This window comes from Tauraco erythrolophus, chromosome 27, assembly GCF_009769465.1.
Source record: "Tauraco erythrolophus isolate bTauEry1 chromosome 27, bTauEry1.pri, whole genome shotgun sequence".
Classification (NCBI taxonomy): Eukaryota; Metazoa; Chordata; class Aves; order Musophagiformes; family Musophagidae; genus Tauraco; species Tauraco erythrolophus.
The window spans coordinates 5161414-5179663 of NC_141491.1; the positions used below are offsets into that span (position 1 = coordinate 5161414).

General features: G+C 45.0%; 1 protein-coding gene across 2 annotated transcripts; it reads left to right on the forward strand.

Annotated features, from left to right (window-relative positions):
- The first annotated feature begins 794 nt into the window (after positions 1–794).
- STK38 (serine/threonine kinase 38) lies at positions 795–17719 on the forward strand. Of its 2 annotated transcripts, none has more exons than XM_086627162.1 (14): positions 795–836; positions 2646–2778; positions 5010–5061; positions 5224–5346; positions 6375–6458; positions 8792–8915; positions 9892–10046; positions 11140–11242; positions 12077–12138; positions 12746–12863; positions 13054–13177; positions 13902–13997; positions 14250–14344; positions 15034–17719. In XM_086627162.1, the coding sequence occupies exons 2-14, from the start codon at positions 2648–2650 to the stop codon at positions 15162–15164; spliced, it is 1398 nt and encodes a 465-aa protein (XP_086483288.1). In that variant the 5' UTR covers positions 795–836; positions 2646–2647; the 3' UTR covers positions 15165–17719. The 2 variants fall into 2 exon arrangements, with proteins under 2 accessions (XP_086483288.1, XP_086483289.1); XM_086627163.1 differs by lacking the exon at positions 795–836 and adding an exon at positions 1973–2018.
- The last annotated feature ends 531 nt before the right edge of the window (positions 17720–18250 follow it).

An 18250-nucleotide genomic window follows, 5' to 3' on the forward strand; every position in this document is an offset into this window, starting at 1 on the left:
CCTGGTGGGAGAGATGAGAATCAGCTTCCAGGGTCCCTGTTTGACCCTTTTGTTTGCCGACTTCCGACCTTTTCCTTCTCCATGCGAAATCCTCTCCCAGAGCTCCCACAGTGCAAGTTTTACCGGCGGAAAACGTTTCGCCAGGGCGGCCGTTTCCCGGCAGAGGCAGCGCCCGGTTTTGCCGTCCGCCCTCGATACCCAACCGAGCGGCTCTGTCGAAGCGAAGCAAAGTTTAATCGCAAAATTAACCTTTCGGAAATTAAATGTCGTGTGTGTTAACAGGGCAGCGTTCCCACCGCGCAGCGACTGCCCGCGCCGCTTCCCATCCCGAAATCCCCGTCGCTGCCACGGCTTCGCCTGCACGCGCAGAGCGCCACTTCCGAGCGATTAAACCCCAAGACCCCCTTGATGATGTTAAGAATAAAACCCCTTTTCACCTCCTGAATTGCATTTGCTTTTTTTTTTTTTGGTAGAAATTTGAATAAAATGAAGCAAAACCTGGTGCGCATGCGCAGCGGCGGGCGCCTTCCGTCCCCAGTCCCCCCCCCCGGCGCGGTCGTTACGCGCATGCGCGTGTGGCGCGAGCGGGCGGGCGGGGCCGGGAGCATGGTGGCGCATGCGCGCTGCCGCCGCGCCCGCGGGGTGCTGGTCCCGGCCGGGGCGCCGTCGGTGCGGGGGGCGGCGGCGGCGGCGCGGGGGCTCCGCTCGCTCCGGTCCCGTTCCCCCACCCGCCAGCTCCGCCCCGCCTTTCTGCGGCCGCTTCCGCCTGGCTTGGCGGCGCCGGGACCCCGCCGTCGCTTTCGGCTCCTCGCCGCGCCCCTCGCGGGGGGGCTCCGGTAAGCCGCTCCCGCCTCGTTGTCATGGCGACTCCCGTATGCCCCCCCCGCCCGGTGCTCCGCATCTCCCCCCCCGCGCCTTCCTTCCTGCCCCCGGGGCGCTTTGGGGGGGTGGGGAGCGGAGGGCGGCCGCCCCGAAGCCCCCGGGGCCGGTGGGGCGGGCGGCGGGGGCGCTGCGGCCGGGGTCCCTCCGCCGGCCCAGCCCCCCTTTCCCCGGGGGCGGCGAGGGCACCCTCCTCCCTCGGTCGGGGCGGGGGCCCCTTTTGTCCGCTCCCGGCGACGCCGTCGGGCCCCTCCGCCAGCGCGGCGGGTCGGGCCGCGCGAAGCGCCCGCGGAGCCGCCGCCCCCGGAGGCTGCTGCATCCCCGACCGGCTCCGGTGGAGCGCCGGTGCCGGGAGCATCCTGCCCCGTCGCCGTCCGATCGCCGTGGCGGGTGTCGCGTGGCTCCGAGTGCCCGTTCCCGTAGCAAGGGCACCCGAGCACCCGCAGGGGGTTCGGCACCGCCGCCTTCCAGCCGGTTACTGTCTCTTTTCTCCCCCTTCCCTTTGTTTTTTGGTTTTTTTTTTTGTTTTTCTTGTACCTCCCTCATAACCCGCTTTTGCCAGATAATTTTCATATTCTGTTCTGTAGGACGTGCACGCCAGAGGCATGGCTTTCACACCTACCCGCCGTGCCACCTCCGTGCCACCTCCTCGGGGGCGCGCAGAGAACGTGACCCCGCCGCTGGTGCGGTGCCACTCCTCTGTAAAGACGTAATTCCATCTCCAAAAACCCGGAGCTGGGGCTTCCCAGTCGCTCCCACCGTGTTATCTTTTCTGTGAGCGGCCCTGCGAAGGCAGCGAACGAAATAATTGGTGCCCGTAAAGGACGTGGTTTGCAAAGGCACGACGATAACGATGCCTCGTAAAGATTGGCAGAAAGCAAACAGAAAAGAATAACTCGTAAAACGTCGGTGCCCGGGCGGTGTGGAAAGGGGAAGCGTGTGTCTAACCCGTGTCTGTCTGCAATTTCTAGTAATAGTTGCAAAACTCGGTTCCCTCGCTGCCAGTGATGACGTGACCCGGAGAACGAGGTTTAGTTTTTTACACTGGAAATCTTGGCGTTTTAATGCATTTCAAAAAGTAGAGCTGGGTTGTCAAATATGCCCCCAGCTGGAAGTGACACACTCCGATCCGTAATCCAGTATGTAAATGTAGGATACTTACACCAGAGTTTTAGGGTTTTTTTTTATAAACTACCATTTATTGAAAGGCAGCAGCCCTCTGGATTTTGCCAGATTCCCATGTGAAAGCGTCTAGTAAAAGCGAGAGTGCTTAAAAGCAACTCAGTGCCTTTTTTCTCCTTCCTCAATTTCTCTGTTGTTGGATGGCTTTCAGGATTTTGATAGATTTCCCAGCAGAGGAGGCAGCAGGCAACTGATGGAGTTATTTCTGCAAGGAAGAGGAGCTTCTGGATTGGATGTTTCAGTGTGATGTTTCTGAATTTTTAACCTTTTTTAAAGCTAAAAGATACATTGGGAGAAATAAACACTTGCAGCACTGCCTGAAATTGTGGTTTTTGAGGCATCATGTTTCTTAAGCTTCCTTCCCTCTTATTTTCAGATCAAAAATGTTCAAAACAGGAAGTTTGACTTGTACCTTTTATTTTGTAAGACTTTTCCCTAGTCTTAGTTAGACAACTGGGCTGTTAGCGTTTGTTGTTATGATCTCAAGTCCGTGGTTCAGCATCGCTCGATTGATTGCAGCTCTTGTTGGAAGGTTTTTGTCATTTATAATGTTCAATGTTTCCTCCCTTTTCCTTTCCTGATAGCCATGGCAATGACAGGCCCGACACCGTGCTCGTCCATGAGTAATCACACCAAGGAGCGAGTTACGATGACCAAGGTGACGTTAGAAAACTTCTACAGCAATCTCATCGCACAGCATGAGGAACGAGAGATGAGGTAAGAAAAAAAAATAAATATTAAAAAAAAAATACATCTTTCTTGCTTCTTTTCCAAACTGGGTAAGAGCCAAAAATATATATTAACTGCATAGAGATTTCTGGAGCCAAAGCAAAAACCAAACGTAAGCCCCTGAGATGGGCACCCGGATGGGGCTCGGCACGAGGATGGGGCAGCTGCCGGGTTTCTGACTCCCGTGGTAGTTCAGACTGGAGCTTTTTGAGTTGTTTTTTTTTTTTGTGAAACGTGCTTGCAAACGCAGAAGTGAGATGCCTGTTACCAAGTTTTCAAAACTTATATATTTGATTATGTGACCAAGTAGAAACTAACTTTGGGATGTGCTTGGGCTCATTCAAGTCCAGTTCTGAAGCAGAAAGCCAACGGTTACAAATGTTTGTCTTGCCTGTGTTCCGTTGCCTCTTCCCGTTTTATGTCCCTGGTTGAAATACTTCAAACTCATTCTAGAGCATCAGTTTGGATTATAATGTGTGATCGAGTCAGCTGATAGAGGAAGATAATCTTTTCCAAGACAATTAGGGATTACTGTAAGGACTGTCACTTAATGCTGCTTCTCTTTGAGTTGGCTGAACCTGTGGCATCTCTTTCAATATATTGGTCAAACTATAACGAGCGATTTAACTCGGAGGTATTGCTTTTACTTTCCTTTGACTGGAACCCTCTCATTTGCTGAATACCCTCAAGTCGTAGCGCTGGGACTTCTGATGTCCTCCCCGCTTGCCACGTAGTCTATAATCAGAATTTTGAAAAAGGTTCGGCGTTCGCTCGCCTGCAGACTGGCTGCCAAAAACCCATCCAAGGGGACTGCCTGCTAACTGCAATAACTGCAGAAATGAGGAAGCAATTTGGAAATAAATACTTTCTTGCATACATATTTTCTTCAAAGCTTCAAATTAGTAAGGCAAGATTGTGGTCTAATCCAAACAGAAAATATCACTGATGTAATTCCTTGCTTTCTCTTTGCACAGCTCTTGCTTTTTATGAGAAGTGCTCTGTCTGCTCCCCAGGCCTCAATTTCTGTTTAGGATCAAGACTTTGTCTGAACTGGACTGTACAAGTTTCATGGCTTTTTTTAACAATAGATGTGTCTGTGGATGTGCAATTTGGAGTTTAAATGTGCACTGAAGTGCAGTTGGGTCCTATTTCAGGGTATTTGGGGGAATCTCAACATGGCTTGGTCATGCTGAGCTCTTTGATTTTGTGTATTGCAGCAGTTGCCTTGCTGCTGCAGTCGCTGTTCTGAGCGTGAGATGAGATGGCCGGCCAGGGCTCTCTGGGTGCTTAAATGTTTAAGGGCAAAGCGATTGAAACGTGCCTGATTGTGGCAGTGATAACCCAAAATATCACGTCGCAGCAGCTGCGTGGTGGCACAGGAGACCGGAAGAGGATCTTGCAAAGAATGACTTGCATAAAGAGAAGGAATTTTTTAGTACATTTGTAATGTTATACCAAGAAAAACACACATGGAGAGGAAAAAAAAAACAAGCCCAAAACACCAAACCCAGTTCAGCCAGCTATTAGTATGATTGGAGTTGGGAAAAAGTTCCCAGAAGGTGATCATTACCAGTGTCCCCTGAAGGCATTCCCCCTCTGAAGTCTTGTTTCCTTTTTCTCTCTTCTCCCAAATACTCATTTCGTACTAAGACTGTAAATATTTCTGATTCTTTAAGGGGGAGAATGTGTACAGACATGTTTCCTCTTCCCAAATATTTTGAGTATCTCAGGTATTAGGAAACATAAAGTAACTTCTCTGGTTTTGCATATGATGAGTTTGAGATGCAGAGAAATTACAGTGCAGATCCAGAGATGTGTTTAAATAGCCAATTCTCCCTGAAATAAGGGAGACTTTGGTGTTTAAATATTTATTATGGCTCTGGCCTTAAGTGACTTGCGCAGCTGTCAAAGAGAGAGACAAGAATTGAACCCAGATCTCCTCCATCTGCCTTCATATATGACCAAAACATACACTCGAATAAGATGTGCAACTCGACGCAGGTTTAGCTTGTCAAAATTAGAGAGAACAAGGCCAGAATGGTAAAGCTGTAATATTAGATGCTTCAAAATTAATCTCGTGTCTGAGTCTCCCTTATGTATCGTTTACACTTGTTACTTGCTGGCATTTCACCTTCACCAGAGGTGTTGGATATGTGCATGGGATTAAGAAACAACGTTAATGATTCAACCTTTATTTTTCTAATTTGTCTCTGCTATAGACAAAAGAAGCTGGAACAAATGATGGAAGAAGAAGGCTTAAAAGATGAAGAGGTAATGAATATGGGGAAATTACCTTAATGGTTAAAATAATCAAAGTGATTTTCTTTTATAAACGGAGACCTAGCATCTTTGCTTGGAATTGCTGTGATGTCTATGGAGCCCACCTGCAGAATTCTCACTGTGTTTTGATTTTTTTTTTTCCCTAAACTCTAGAAAAGAATCAGGAGGTCAGCACATGCACAAAAGGAAACAGAGTTTCTTCGCCTCAAGAGAACAAGGCTTGGTTTGGAAGACTTTGAGTCTTTAAAAGTAATAGGCAGAGGAGCATTTGGAGAGGTAAGTCCAGAAAACGTGACTAAAAGGATTTTTAAATGGCACTGGTATTCGCTAAAGACTTGCCTCGTTTACACCAGTGAGGGATAAATGTTGGAACAACTGCAGATTGATTTTTACCTTAAGAGTCACGTGCATCTGTCTTCGTGCCTAATAAATGCTACTTTAAAAGCGTTGATAAATGCTTGTTCCCCAACATCAGAAGGACATGGAGCTGTTGGAGCAGGTCCGGAGGAGGCCACGGAGGTGATCCGAGAGAGTTGGGGTTGTTCAGCCTGGAGAAGAGAAAGCTCCAGGGGGATCTTATTGCAGCCTTCCAGCACTTAAAGGGGGCCCACAGGAAAGCTGGAGAGGGACTTTTTACAAGGGCATGTAGTGACAGGACACAGGGCAATGGCTTTAAACTGACAGAGGGGAGATTTAGATTGGATCTAAGGAAGAAATTTTTCACTCTGAGGGTGGTGAGGCACTGGAACAGGTTGCCCAGGGAAGTTGTGGCTGCCCCATCCCTGGCAGTGTTCAAGGCCAGGTTGGATGAGGCTTTGGGCAACCTGGTGTAGTGGAGGGTGTCCCTGCCTATGGCAGGGGGGTTGGAACAAGATGATCTTCAAGGTCCCTTCCAACCCAAACCATTCCATGATTCTGTGATTATGTGCTTTAAAGGAACATAAATGGTGTTGAAAAGGTCTTAATGAGCAAGCTAAATACGAGGTTGGCGGTGTACTTTACTTCTGACCTCCCGGAAGAGGGAGAGCTGGAGAGCCACTCGCAGGAGTCTCTTCTGGTGGCCTCCTTCAGACAAAGTGGCTCTGGACCTTCTGCTGGAGGTGTGTGATTGCTCAGTGTGTCATCTCTGTTAAAAGGGTTTCATCTCTCGGAATGAACAGAACCTGTTGGCCATTACTGTGCACTGTGTAATGCTCGTTGGTTTTGTGATTTCATTACATGGAAGCCAAGGGCTCGATACTCCAATTTGTCATGAGTTGTGGTGCTAATGCTGAATGTGACTCACGTTTTTGCACGCTCCCTAGGTGCGACTTGTCCAGAAGAAAGATACGGGGCATGTTTACGCAATGAAGATACTCCGTAAAGCTGATATGCTCGAGAAAGAGCAGGTGAGCAGCCACCTTGAGTAGCAATGCTACCATCCGTGTTCGAGGTGACTTCGGGAGGTAACTGTGATGTGTAGAGGAGTAACAGGCACCTGTGGTTTAGGTTTGCTAGCTGAGAAATTAGGGATTGTTTTTTTTAATGGAGGAAATAAGTCAGAAAAATCTCATGAAGTCATAAGGACCTGTCTTCTAGCGCGCTCTTTCAAGTCTTTTTTTCTTTTTCCTAAACGTTCCTTGTAACAATGCAAAAGTTTGAGGAACACATCTAGGGTTGCAGGAGCAGTTACAGGCCATGGTGTGTCAGTGAACGCCCAGAGCAGTGTTTCAGCCAACCTCTGATGCCTTGCTTAGTCGTAACGGGAGCTGCAGTTGTGACGCCCCCTTCTAAGAGGCTCTTCAGCCTGAAGGAAGGTTCAGCCAAACTCATTTTCTGCTTGGGAACACGGGGGAGCAGAGCATTTTGCTAAGGACAGTTCTGTGTGTTTGATTCGTGTTCCTCCTCCTCGTTTTATGATGAGACATGTTACACGTCCAGACGTGCAAACGATTCAGTATAGATGTTGAGATCATAGAATCATAGAATCGTTAGGGCTGGAAGGGACCTTCAAAGGTCATCTAGTCCAACCCCCCTGCAAGGAACGGGGATATCTCCAACTAGATCAGGTTGCTCAGGGCCTCGTCCAACCTGGCCTTGAACGTCTCCAGGGATGGAGCATCCACCACCTCTCTGGGCAACCTGTTCCAGTGTTCTACAACTCTCATGGTAAAAAATTTTTTCCTAATATCCAATCTGAATCTACCTCCCTCTATTTTAAAACCATTACCCCTTGTCCTATCACAACTGGCCCTCCTGAACAGCCTCTCCCCATCTTTCCTGTAGGCCCCCTTGAGGTACTGGAAGACCGCTATAAGGTCACCCCGGAGCCTCCTCTTCTCCAGGCTGAACAGCCCCAACTCTTTCAGCCTGTCCTCATAGGAAAGGTGCTCCAGCCCTCTTATCATCTTCGTGGCCCTCCTCTGGACCCTCTCCAACTGGTCCATGTCCTTCTTATGCTGGGGACTCCAGAACTGGACGCAATAGACCTCACCTGGAGTACTGCATCCAGTTCTGGAGTCCCCAGCATAAGAAGGACATGGACCAGTTGGAGAGGGTCCAGAGGAGGGCCACGAAGATGATAAGAGGGCTGGAGCACCTTTCCTATGAGGACTGCGTTTCCGACTTACGGAATCAGATATAAATATCAAAAGTGGTGTGACTGTGGAATTCTGACTCAGAACTTCTGGAAATAGGGTGGTCTGAGACAGTCCTTTCTCGTTCAGCACTGGGTGGATCTGGGAAGCACTGTGTGTGTGTTCATAAAATCAGGAACTGGTTTCCATTTCTGTGAGTGCTGGTTAAGAAGCAAACAGCAGTGTGTTCGCTCGTCAGCCTTGTGCAGCGCTGCTAAATCCCTGCTCTGCTTTCAGTCTGTGGGAACAGGCTGAAGCCACATCTGATGGGCGTGCAAACTGGGAAGAGCTAGATTCTGAGAGATCAAATTATTAGATGTTTTTGTTAAAAAAAAAAAAAAAAAAAGAGAGATATTTTTATATATAAGCTTAACTTGGTTTTGTACTCAACCATATGTTTCTCCTCCTGAATCTTCCCACAGTAATAATCTGTGCTTTGGAGGTCTGTTATCTGAGTGGTTTTAAGTGTTTTCATAGTGACTCATGTCACACAGTTCTGGTTTGAAAGGGACCCAAATGCTCTAAGAATTGAAAGAATAAAAAAATCAACGTGGGCTGTCTTTCTGTAACGGAACCTGTTTGTTCAGGAGGGTGGTTTGAATTTATCTAGCTTGAGTTTTTGCTTAAAAGAATGAGGTTAGTGCTCTCGCCCCTTCCTACATGCGTCTCAGGGTAAACGTTACTCAAGTGTAAATGTCCAAAGGCAAAAGTCCCCATAAACTTTCCAGTGGAAACTTTTGAATGTAAAAGGGTCTTTCAGATCTGCGTGCTGAGGAGTAAACGAAGTTGGTGTTCAATGGGATTTATCAGATTGAGGAAAAAAAAAAAACCATTCTGGAAGAATATAGCAGTTTAATGGAAGCTTCTCACCTTTTTGCTGTCAGAAGCATGACTTTGGGATTTGGTTTTGAACACATTGGGCTGTTTTATTACCTGAAGATATTAGGGGTGAAACTTCGATGGTGTTTCTACCCTCATGCAGAAGTTTGACTGCTGTCTTTTCAATATTTGATGCTTTTCAGTATAATACTTGAATGGTCTGTGAAATAAAGGCATGTAATAAAACAGAGACTTGTAATTAATCAAACGCACATGTGTATCTCCAGGTTGGCCATATTCGTGCGGAGCGGGACATTCTAGTGGAGGCAGACAGTTTGTGGGTTGTGAAAATGTTCTACAGTTTTCAGGACAAGTTAAACCTCTACCTTATCATGGAGTTCCTGCCTGGAGGTAACTACCTGGAATCAAAAGACCGCTGCTCTCCTGTTTGTGGATTTCTAATTTCGTTACTACAAAGGCAGTCTGGGACGAGGGGTGTGTGGTTACCATACCGTGCTGTTTGTACTGGACGTTACTCTGTAAGTCATGGTAAAGCTTTCTGCCTCGAGGAGGTACGGTGCTGAGGTCTTTGGGTCAGGCTCGACTTGTCTGCTTGGGTCTTCTAGCTGCAGGTGTTTGAAACTTGGCCTTCAGATTCCGCTAGTTCTTATCTTTAAGTGCACTGGCTATCTATAGATCCATAACATAACCAGCTTTCCATTTTCTAACCTTTTGCTTTCCTTTCCTGCAAGCTAACCTTGGCTTGCAGCAAGAGTAACTTTTAAGGTCCTCTTTTTTTGTGTTTTTTTTTTTTTTGTTTGTTTGGTTTTTTTTCAGAGGATGATGATCATAGAATCATAGAATGGTTAGGGCTGGAAGGGACCTCAAAGATGTTTGTCCTTGAATGATAATGCTACTGTAATTGATTAAGAAAAAGTCATCCTGAAAGGCTGTAACATCTGTGACTAACGAAACCACGAGAACGCTTTCTGAGATGACGCTGCACTGATGCAGTCTGTTCTTCGCAGCAGCTCTGTAGCTGGAAGTGCCTGTTTTAATCCGCGATTCCGATGCGCGGTGAGGAGTGGCAGCCCATGGCTGGCTCTTAAGGGATGTTTCTGTTCTGCCATTTCATCTTGGTGCTCTTTGGCTGCCTCAGCCAGTTTAATGCAACTCCAGTACAAGTCTTTCCACATACATACAAGGGGAAATACAAGAGTTTTTCAAAGAGGTGCTGGGGAACTCCGTTACTTCATATGAAATCAGTTTTGATTTCCTGAGGTTTTAAATAGCTTAGTTCTTTTCTTTGCAAATGTCTTCAGAATTAGCAAGAATGGAGTTTGTGTGCTTGTTTATTTACCTTTGCTGTTTGTGGGGTGGCTTCTAGGTGATATGATGACACTGTTGATGAAAAAGGACACTCTCACAGAGGAAGAGACACAGTTCTATATCGCTGAGACCGTGCTAGCCATTGATTCTATTCATCAGCTGGGTTTTATCCATCGAGACATAAAACCAGACAACCTGCTTCTGGATAGCAAGGTATGTACTAACCACGGGCTGGGTAGTAGTAAATAGGTCTCGTAATTGTTAATATTGACCTGAACTAGTATTGACAGTTGTGAAAGAAGGTGCTGCTTTCTTAACCCTGTTCCTTCTAGCTTTGAGGGCATATCTGCCACAGTGCTGGGGTCAAAAAAACCCAAGCCAAGCCAGACCTGACCTCCACCTCCAGCTGTATTCATACCTCACTTATGAGCTCTCTTCTGACAGTTGATTTAAGCTATTTTTGGTTATTTCAGCTGCCATTTAAAACACAGTTTCAGTTCTCCCCTCTCGGTCAAAGGTGTTTCCTTTTGATCTCACATCTGTTAACACTCACACTTGCCAGCTCTGGGGTAGATGATCATATCAAATGTGAAGGATGTAGCTGTTCCATTAGTGAGACTGAAAACAGATATTATCTCCTTCAGAACCAGGTTGTGTTTCTGAAGGCTGGCCAGGCTACCTAATTGCTTCTAGATGGTTATTTCAGGCAGTTTGCAGAAAGCTCAGTTGTTTCACTATCCTGTTGCTCACTACAAGTTTGCTTAAGGTTTAGCTTGTTTGGAAAAAGTTGACCAAGGGAAAATAATTGTACTTTACCACTAGCTGGCTAACAGTGCACTGTTGGAATTACTGATGGAAATCTGTATGTGTCCATCTAGACGTCAATAAACATAGGACTCTGAAAAGGATGTGTATTTTAGATATAAATCTAAAAATTGCATCTAGCTGGTGTGGCTGGATGTTATGCACTAGGACAGGTCCGGTTACAGAATTTGAGGTGTTTCTGTGTATCTGTTGGAGTCAACACACAATGCAGGACTACAGCTCCCTCGGGAGATGTTTGCTTTCACTCTGGTCAGGGGCTTGCAGGAGCAGAGGTTTCTTGGAGTAAATAGGTACTGAGCTTTCTCTGTGTAGTAGTGATGAAAGTATTGATAGCTTGATTCTATGTGCACATCCAGTCTTAGTGTCCATCTATTCATTATACAAAATAAAGGGAGGGAAAGAAGAAGAAAAAATTATTTGCTATGATAATGTCTCATACTGGTTTTGTATTTTGGGGTTTTTTTTGTGTGTTTGTTTCTAGGGCCACGTGAAGCTCTCCGATTTTGGTCTATGTACTGGCCTAAAGAAAGCCCACAGAACAGAATTTTACAGAAACTTGAACCACAGTCTTCCTAGTGACTTCAGTAAGTTACCTGGCTTCAGAAGGGCAGCTGCCTGCTTGCTCTCGGTGCCTGACACAACTCGTTTCACTGTGAGGCTAGAAGGCCACAGTGGGGGGGATCTGATAGTCAACATTGCATCTTGAGGTGTAATTTTGATTTTTCTGTAAAATGGTTTTATAAAAATAATTTCTGTTATTTTCATGTACAAACCCATCTTCATTTCCAGAAGTTTGTCTTTGCAATAGACTCGGCTGTAGCCCTTCTTTCTGTGTGTAATAAACCTCGAAGGAAAACTCAGTGTGACTTGGTAGGTGGTCGCTGCATCTCAGGTGTTAATTAAATGAGTAAATGAGCACACAGTCTCTTTGAACACTCAGTGATGGGAATAGCTTTGATCATGGAGTTAAAACTCGGAAAGTGTGGATCACTAATGAAAGGCTTGATATATTTTATTAATATCGCATAGGTTTGGAAATTGCTGATAGGTTTAGGGTACTGACAGACGTACTGGTGGAAGAGGTTACGTCCCCTGCTCAGCTCTCAGCTGCTGCTGGAGGCTGCTGACCACTCTGGTCTGAACTTAAGGAGTTCATCTCTGCTGGTGTGGCTTATGCTCAGTGAGGTGAACGAAGATGTGCTTCCACACGTAGCTCCAGCTTCCCCACGGGGGTGAACTTCGGTGAGCACCCGGGGACCGTGAGCCCTTACCGGGACAGCTGGACACAGGGCTGGCTGGCCAGGCCCTGGCTGCCTTTTTGATATCATTAAGGAGATTTTTAGTGCAATGGGTTTGGGGTAAAAACATACATTGGGTGACCAGTAGGGTTCGGTCACATATATTCCAATCTCCTTTAGCTTTCCAGAACATGAATTCCAAAAGGAAAGCTGAGACTTGGAAGAGAAACAGACGGCAGTTGGTAAGTGCATTTCACCTGCTTGGAAATCCTCCCTGCTGAGCTGCTGCATTCAAATGGCACAGGTATTGAAATGCCAGGCATTAATCTACTCCAGAGTTCTGAAAAACGGTGAAATAAAAAGATTCATGCTTTTTCTTTTAAAACGAGGAGTGACTCTGGTTTGTCCTTCGTCCATCTGCTGAACAGCAGGTGACATATTTGCCTGAGATAGCGCTGCCATAATTATCTACATGGATATCTGGTGCCTCCCAGCTAGAACTAAGAGTTCTTGCCACTTCCAATATGACCAAGGTCTAGTGACCCATTCCGAGGTGTCACAGAATGTCAGGGATTGGAAGGGACCTCAAAGGGCCATCTAGTCCAACCCCCCGAGTGTCTATAGACAGTGGTACGTTTCCCTGTTTCCCTGATGTTATTTTAAGACTCTTTCACATGAACATGTTGATTTTGTCTCTACATATCTTGAAATAAAGGCTTTAAACAGCTTTGCTAAAGGATCTTAGAGGCAATCTGGTGTCTTCCTCAAAATAACCGTCGTTGCATAAGTTCCCGCTTCCCTAGGAGGCAGTTTTCTCCAAGGATGCCTGACTGAGGGGGTTTGTTCCAGGCTTTTTCTACTGTGGGAACTCCAGATTACATCGCTCCGGAGGTGTTCATGCAGACCGGGTACAACAAGCTCTGTGACTGGTGGTCGCTTGGGGTCATCATGTACGAGATGTTGATCGGTAAGAAAGGGCAGGCCGTGGGTTTGCAGCAGGAATTGTGCAGGACACGGGCTGTGTGGGTGTGCTTGGGGTCAGGGTCTCAAAGCCTCCATCCCTACAGGCTTTGCCAGGTGTGTTCTGGCTGGTGCACTTCAGGAACTACAGGAACTATTTTGGCTTTATACAAGATGGCATTTTTCTTTCTTTTCAGGTTATCCACCCTTCTGTTCTGAGACTCCTCAGGAAACATATAAGAAAGTCATGAATTGGAAAGAGACTCTGACATTTCCTCCAGAAGTTCCAATATCCGATAAAGCGAAGGACCTTATTTTAAGGTGCCAGCCATATGGTTTGCCAGTTAATACAGTACTGATTTTCTTGTCTTGGAAACTGTAGTATATGCTTCTCATGGCTTGCTTCACAGGAAAAAAAAAACTGATGCTACATACTGTTATGCACATGGCATCAAATGCTGAACTCCCTCGTCAAATATGTTTGTCTCAGGGGTCATTTGGTGCTTCCCTGACTAAACTCTGCTAAAAAGGAGCTCCCATGTAAGTGCTGCTAGTCTGGCAAAAATATGAGTCTTTCTGCTCTTTATTTTGTCTGTGAGCTTCTCGTGGAAGCAACTTCAATCTTTTTGCCAGGGCTGGCCTCTTCCAATAGAAGTTTTGACAGTGCATGCACTGGAGCATACAAACGTATCCCAGTGCATGTTGACTCTTGCTCTTTCATTTATGTTTTCAATCACTTATCTATTCTCAGGACAGAAATACAGATGTCTAGCTTTTTAGGCTTTACATGTTCTCCTGCTCTACACTCGTCCTGAAATAGAAAGCACATGGTCCTGTTGTGAAACAAAACCACATCTTAATTGTAACATTTGACATGACGTTCCTAAACATAACTTTGTGCGTTGGTTTGCAGTGGGAGTTCTTAATCTTCTCCATTTATATGTTAAGAAACCGTAGTAGTATCAGTTCAGAAAGCCGTTCCATGTCAGGATGGAACGCTTTCGTTTTCATTCTTCCTTCATTTTCATTCTTCCTTCCATCCCAGATTTTGCTGTGAATGGGAGCACAGAATTGGTGCATCTGGTGTGGAGGAAATAAAGAGTAACCCATTCTTTGAAGGGGTTGATTGGGAGCATATCAGGTAAGATGCTTTGCAGAAAAGCAAGCTGCTCTTCTCTGTGGACAGTTTAAAGCTAGTCCTGTCCAACAGAAGGGAGCAGCTTAACTGGCATTTATCATATCCAGGTGTGGGTGAGAGGATTTTGTACCTTACCTGAAGTTTGCTAAGGTTTAGGTACCTTCAGCCTTTGATTCTGTAAGGAAATGGAAAGTGGCCAAATCCTGCTTTCTACTGCCTTTGAAATCTTAATGCTGAATCTGCTCTTCTTGGCAGAGAGAGACCTGCTGCAATTTCAATCGAAATTAAAAGCATCGATGATACCTCAAACTTTGATGAATTTCCAGAATCTGATATCCTTAAACCAACAGGTAAATGCTTTGATTCCACATGTAAACAATCCTTCCTCTTCTCCAGTAGAATCACGTAACTTTCCTGTTAGTTGGAGAGAGGATCTCCCTAGATGGCAGGCGTTTTTCATCACGATCAAGCCGTTAGCTTGGCAGTCGTGTGGTGCAGGGGTGTCGTTTGGGTTTCAGGAGGTGGGATGCAGACTCGTAAATGATGCCAGAGCCATCTGAGAATGAGCTTCCAGCAAGTTCAGATCTCAGTGGGACCTGTGAGCCCAACACTGCGAGTACCTCTTGGTACTGGCTAATTCTTGCTAGCTTGTGTAACACTCAGTGTAGCGGGTAGGCAGAGGGTGGGACAGAAGGGGACGATATGTTTCGGTGTGAATCTTTAGAAGATCCTTGTATTTATATATTATTTATATATATTTATGTATTTTATGTATTTTATTGTTCCACGTGTTTAAAAAACACTTTACAGCAGTTCTTGACTGGGGTTGAATGAAACAGAATGCCTAGATTTATGGTATTTCTTTCTTTAGAAGCATTCTCTCCCAATCTGTCTCCAGTGGATGAAAATAAATAAATAAACTTTGCAGTTAAATAACTAAACTTGCAATATCACTTATTGCAATAAATAAACTTTTTTAAAAAATAAATAAACTTTGCAGTCTTCAAAGGATAAAGTTATTTTTTCTGTGTCTTATCAGTGGCAACAAGCAACCACCCAGACACCGACTACAAGAACAAAGACTGGGTTTTTATCAATTACACCTACAAGCGTTTTGAAGGTCTGACGGCCCGAGGAGCAATACCATCCTATATGAAAGCAGGAAAGTAATAAATCTTTACCTGGGACAACTTCTGAGCCATGGAATTCTGTTCCTGTACTTTGGGTATATACCTATAAGAGAACTTTTTTGTTTTTTTTTAAAGAAAACTTAAGGGCTGTTGACTCTTGGAGAAGACTTCAGGACCCTGTTTTGTTACTGAGGATTTTTTCTTTCGGCGCCATTGAAAAATTCCAGAAAATGTTTGCATCACCTCTGCTGCAAGCACGTTTTGCTGCTTCAGGAGCAAGAGTTTCAGTTTGCTTTTTAAATTCTTTGCCAGATCGTACAGTCCGTCGGGAGATGAGAGCAAGCCTTCACTTTGACGTTACAAAGCACGTGATGTTTATACGGTCTGTTCTGCCAGTCCTGCATTAAGTGACAAACTCGACCTGCCAATTCTGCCAGCACTGTTTTCCCAGTGGCTAAGGACTTCAGTACAGAGGAAACAAAGCAATAATTAAAGCTTGAGATAAGACAACTCTCCAGTAAACCATCTAGTAGGAGGACACAACTTGTATTGCCTTAACCTTAGTTTGTAGTGCTGTTTTTTATACTTGGAAGCCTCTTCAGTAGCATTTCTCTGTCGCAGTGGCCTCCAGTTGCAGTGCACTTTACTTTTGGTACTAAGACAGTGACCCTCGAGCCATTTAATAGGTTTTTTCTAAACAAAAAAATGGTGCAACGCTTTTTCTTTTCTCAACAGTGATAGGAGAACCGGGGCCGCTTCCTCCAGCGCCAACAGTTTTCAGTTACTGTGTGAAAGGACGGATCTATAAACAAGGCAGATGATAAAAACTAGTAAGTTTTTATCTTTTTTTATCGCTAGTAAGACCAGTGAGTCTGGAATTAGGGCAGAGAGAGAGGGAAAATGAATTTAACCTGATCATCTTGTGTACAGCCGCGAGGTTCCCGTTCCTGCTGCTGCCATCTTTTGGCTAGTTTAAAGATCTGCTGTATGGTCATCGGTTTCAAGACGAAACCATCTTCTGTGGCCTTTTTACTCTTGGTTTGGAGCAAACAGTGTCACATTTTTCCATGAATCTTGCTGATAGAGGCCTCCCTGGCTTTTCCTGACAGAGCTCCTCTCGCTGGCACGGCTGAACCATCTGTCCCTGTTGTCTTCCAAAGAGAAGGTGCCTCATCAAGCCACTTCTGGGGCAGTGGGACCCACCATTTCCACTCTTTGCTTACTTGCCCAGTATAATTTATCAAAGTCCATTCAGTTACGATCAGGATGCTCTCCAGGAGAGCCCCACAGTGCCTTTCCTTGCCTAAGCATCTCTCAGAACACGAGTGCATTTTGGGAGGGAGGATTCTGCCTCAGTTGAGCTTTTGGTAATTCCGTTTTCTAATGGTGAGCTCCACTTTGCACCTCTTTTGTAGTTAACTCTGCGTTTCCAGGGGCAGGTGGCATTAACCTTTGGGCCTGCCTGGTACCAGTCTTTAATTAGCAATTAGATTTTTTTTTTAAAAATAAATGTAATGAGGTTTCTAAAAGCATGTATCAGTTTGAACTGTCTTGGATTCTTGCAAACATTTATTGGTGCTGAACACTAACTCTGTAACACAGACAAGAAAAAAAAAAAGCTATTTAGAAACAAAGCTAGAGCAGTGTTTCACAGTAAAAGGAAGGCTTTCAGTTATATTTAGTCCTAACTTCCTAGATTAGGAAATGAAAGAAAATGAGTTTGTAGTGAAACTTTTTTTTTTTTTTAATAGGTGTTTTTAGGGAATTTTTACCTGGATGTCTTTTTGAACTGAGTGCCATCATGAAGACTGATTGGGGGATTGAGAGTACCATGTGTAGCTAAATCTGGGTGATAACTCGTTCGCCTTCTCTCCCGATGCACCCCTCGTGCTTTTTGTACGTGTCCTAGGAGTTCCGTGAATTGCCATAAGCAGTTGAGATACCAGTTGGATCCTACACAGCTGAAATGCAAACCCAGCCTTAATTAGAAGTGCCAGGATTGCTGTAGTCAGTAGGGCTTACTCAGATGAATAAGGGCTAACTGAAGTAGTGATTTACAGGGTCAGGCTTTTTACCAACTGATCACCTTCTGCTCCCCTTTTATTTATTTATTATTATTTTTTTTTTTACGAAGGACTGATACCAACTTCTCAATTGCTCCATCACTTTATCCTGCAGTCGCTTCTAGCCATTTGAAAATGTTGCCTTAAACCATTGGAAACTAAGAGGTATTAATATCAAAACATTTTTTAAAAATTCCTAACAGCTTAGTTACTGCCTTAAAATTTAAAAAAGAAATAAATGGAAATTCTTTAAAGCTGCTGTGGATTAGGAAAAAATCCTTTTGAGTAGCTGCATTATTAGCCCTTTACTAAAAGGGACTGGCATTGTTATTGATAAATACCAAAGATGAAGCTATACACCTGTAATTGTGGTAATGTGCTGTGAAAAAAACCCTGTATAATAATATGTACTGTGCATTTTTAGTGCGTGTGGTTTGAAGTCTTCTGAAACCTCAGATCACTCACTTTTTGAGTGAGAGGTGAAGTTTTTCAAAGGCACAAGGAGCAGCTGGGTACCTCACTCCTGCTGCCTTTCAGCTGCCTTTCAGCAGAAGCTGGATGTCTTTGAATCTGGTCCTCTTGGACACCCGTTCCCAGCGGTAGGTTTTGGATCACACTTGCATCATAAATCTGCTTCCTGTCACAGCTCTTCACCAACACTAGGGAAAAAAAAAAAAAAAAGTACAGCATCTTCTTTCCAGGACCCATTCTCCACTGCTAACAGAGTTTTGTGTATCTGTTCCATCTCCCATGTGAGCCAAACATTTTTCTTAGCTGCTGGCTTGTGTGTTGTGTATCTTTTAGCTCTTTTTTTTTAAGCTGCAAGTAGTTGCTGGACTTGTAGGAGTAATTCCAATCTGAATTTCCAGTGGATCTGAACATGAGTTATGCTGCCAGTTCCTCTCTGTACCATGCCTAGCACAAAACTGTACTGTTTCTTATCACTGTGCCCTGACTCTGCCTTAACCTGTAAGTTGAAAAAGTGTTCTGTAAATATTTAAAAGCTGTTACTAAATTGCACTGTAAAATTTGGCAGGTGTATTGTGTGTTGCTGGGGGAGCCA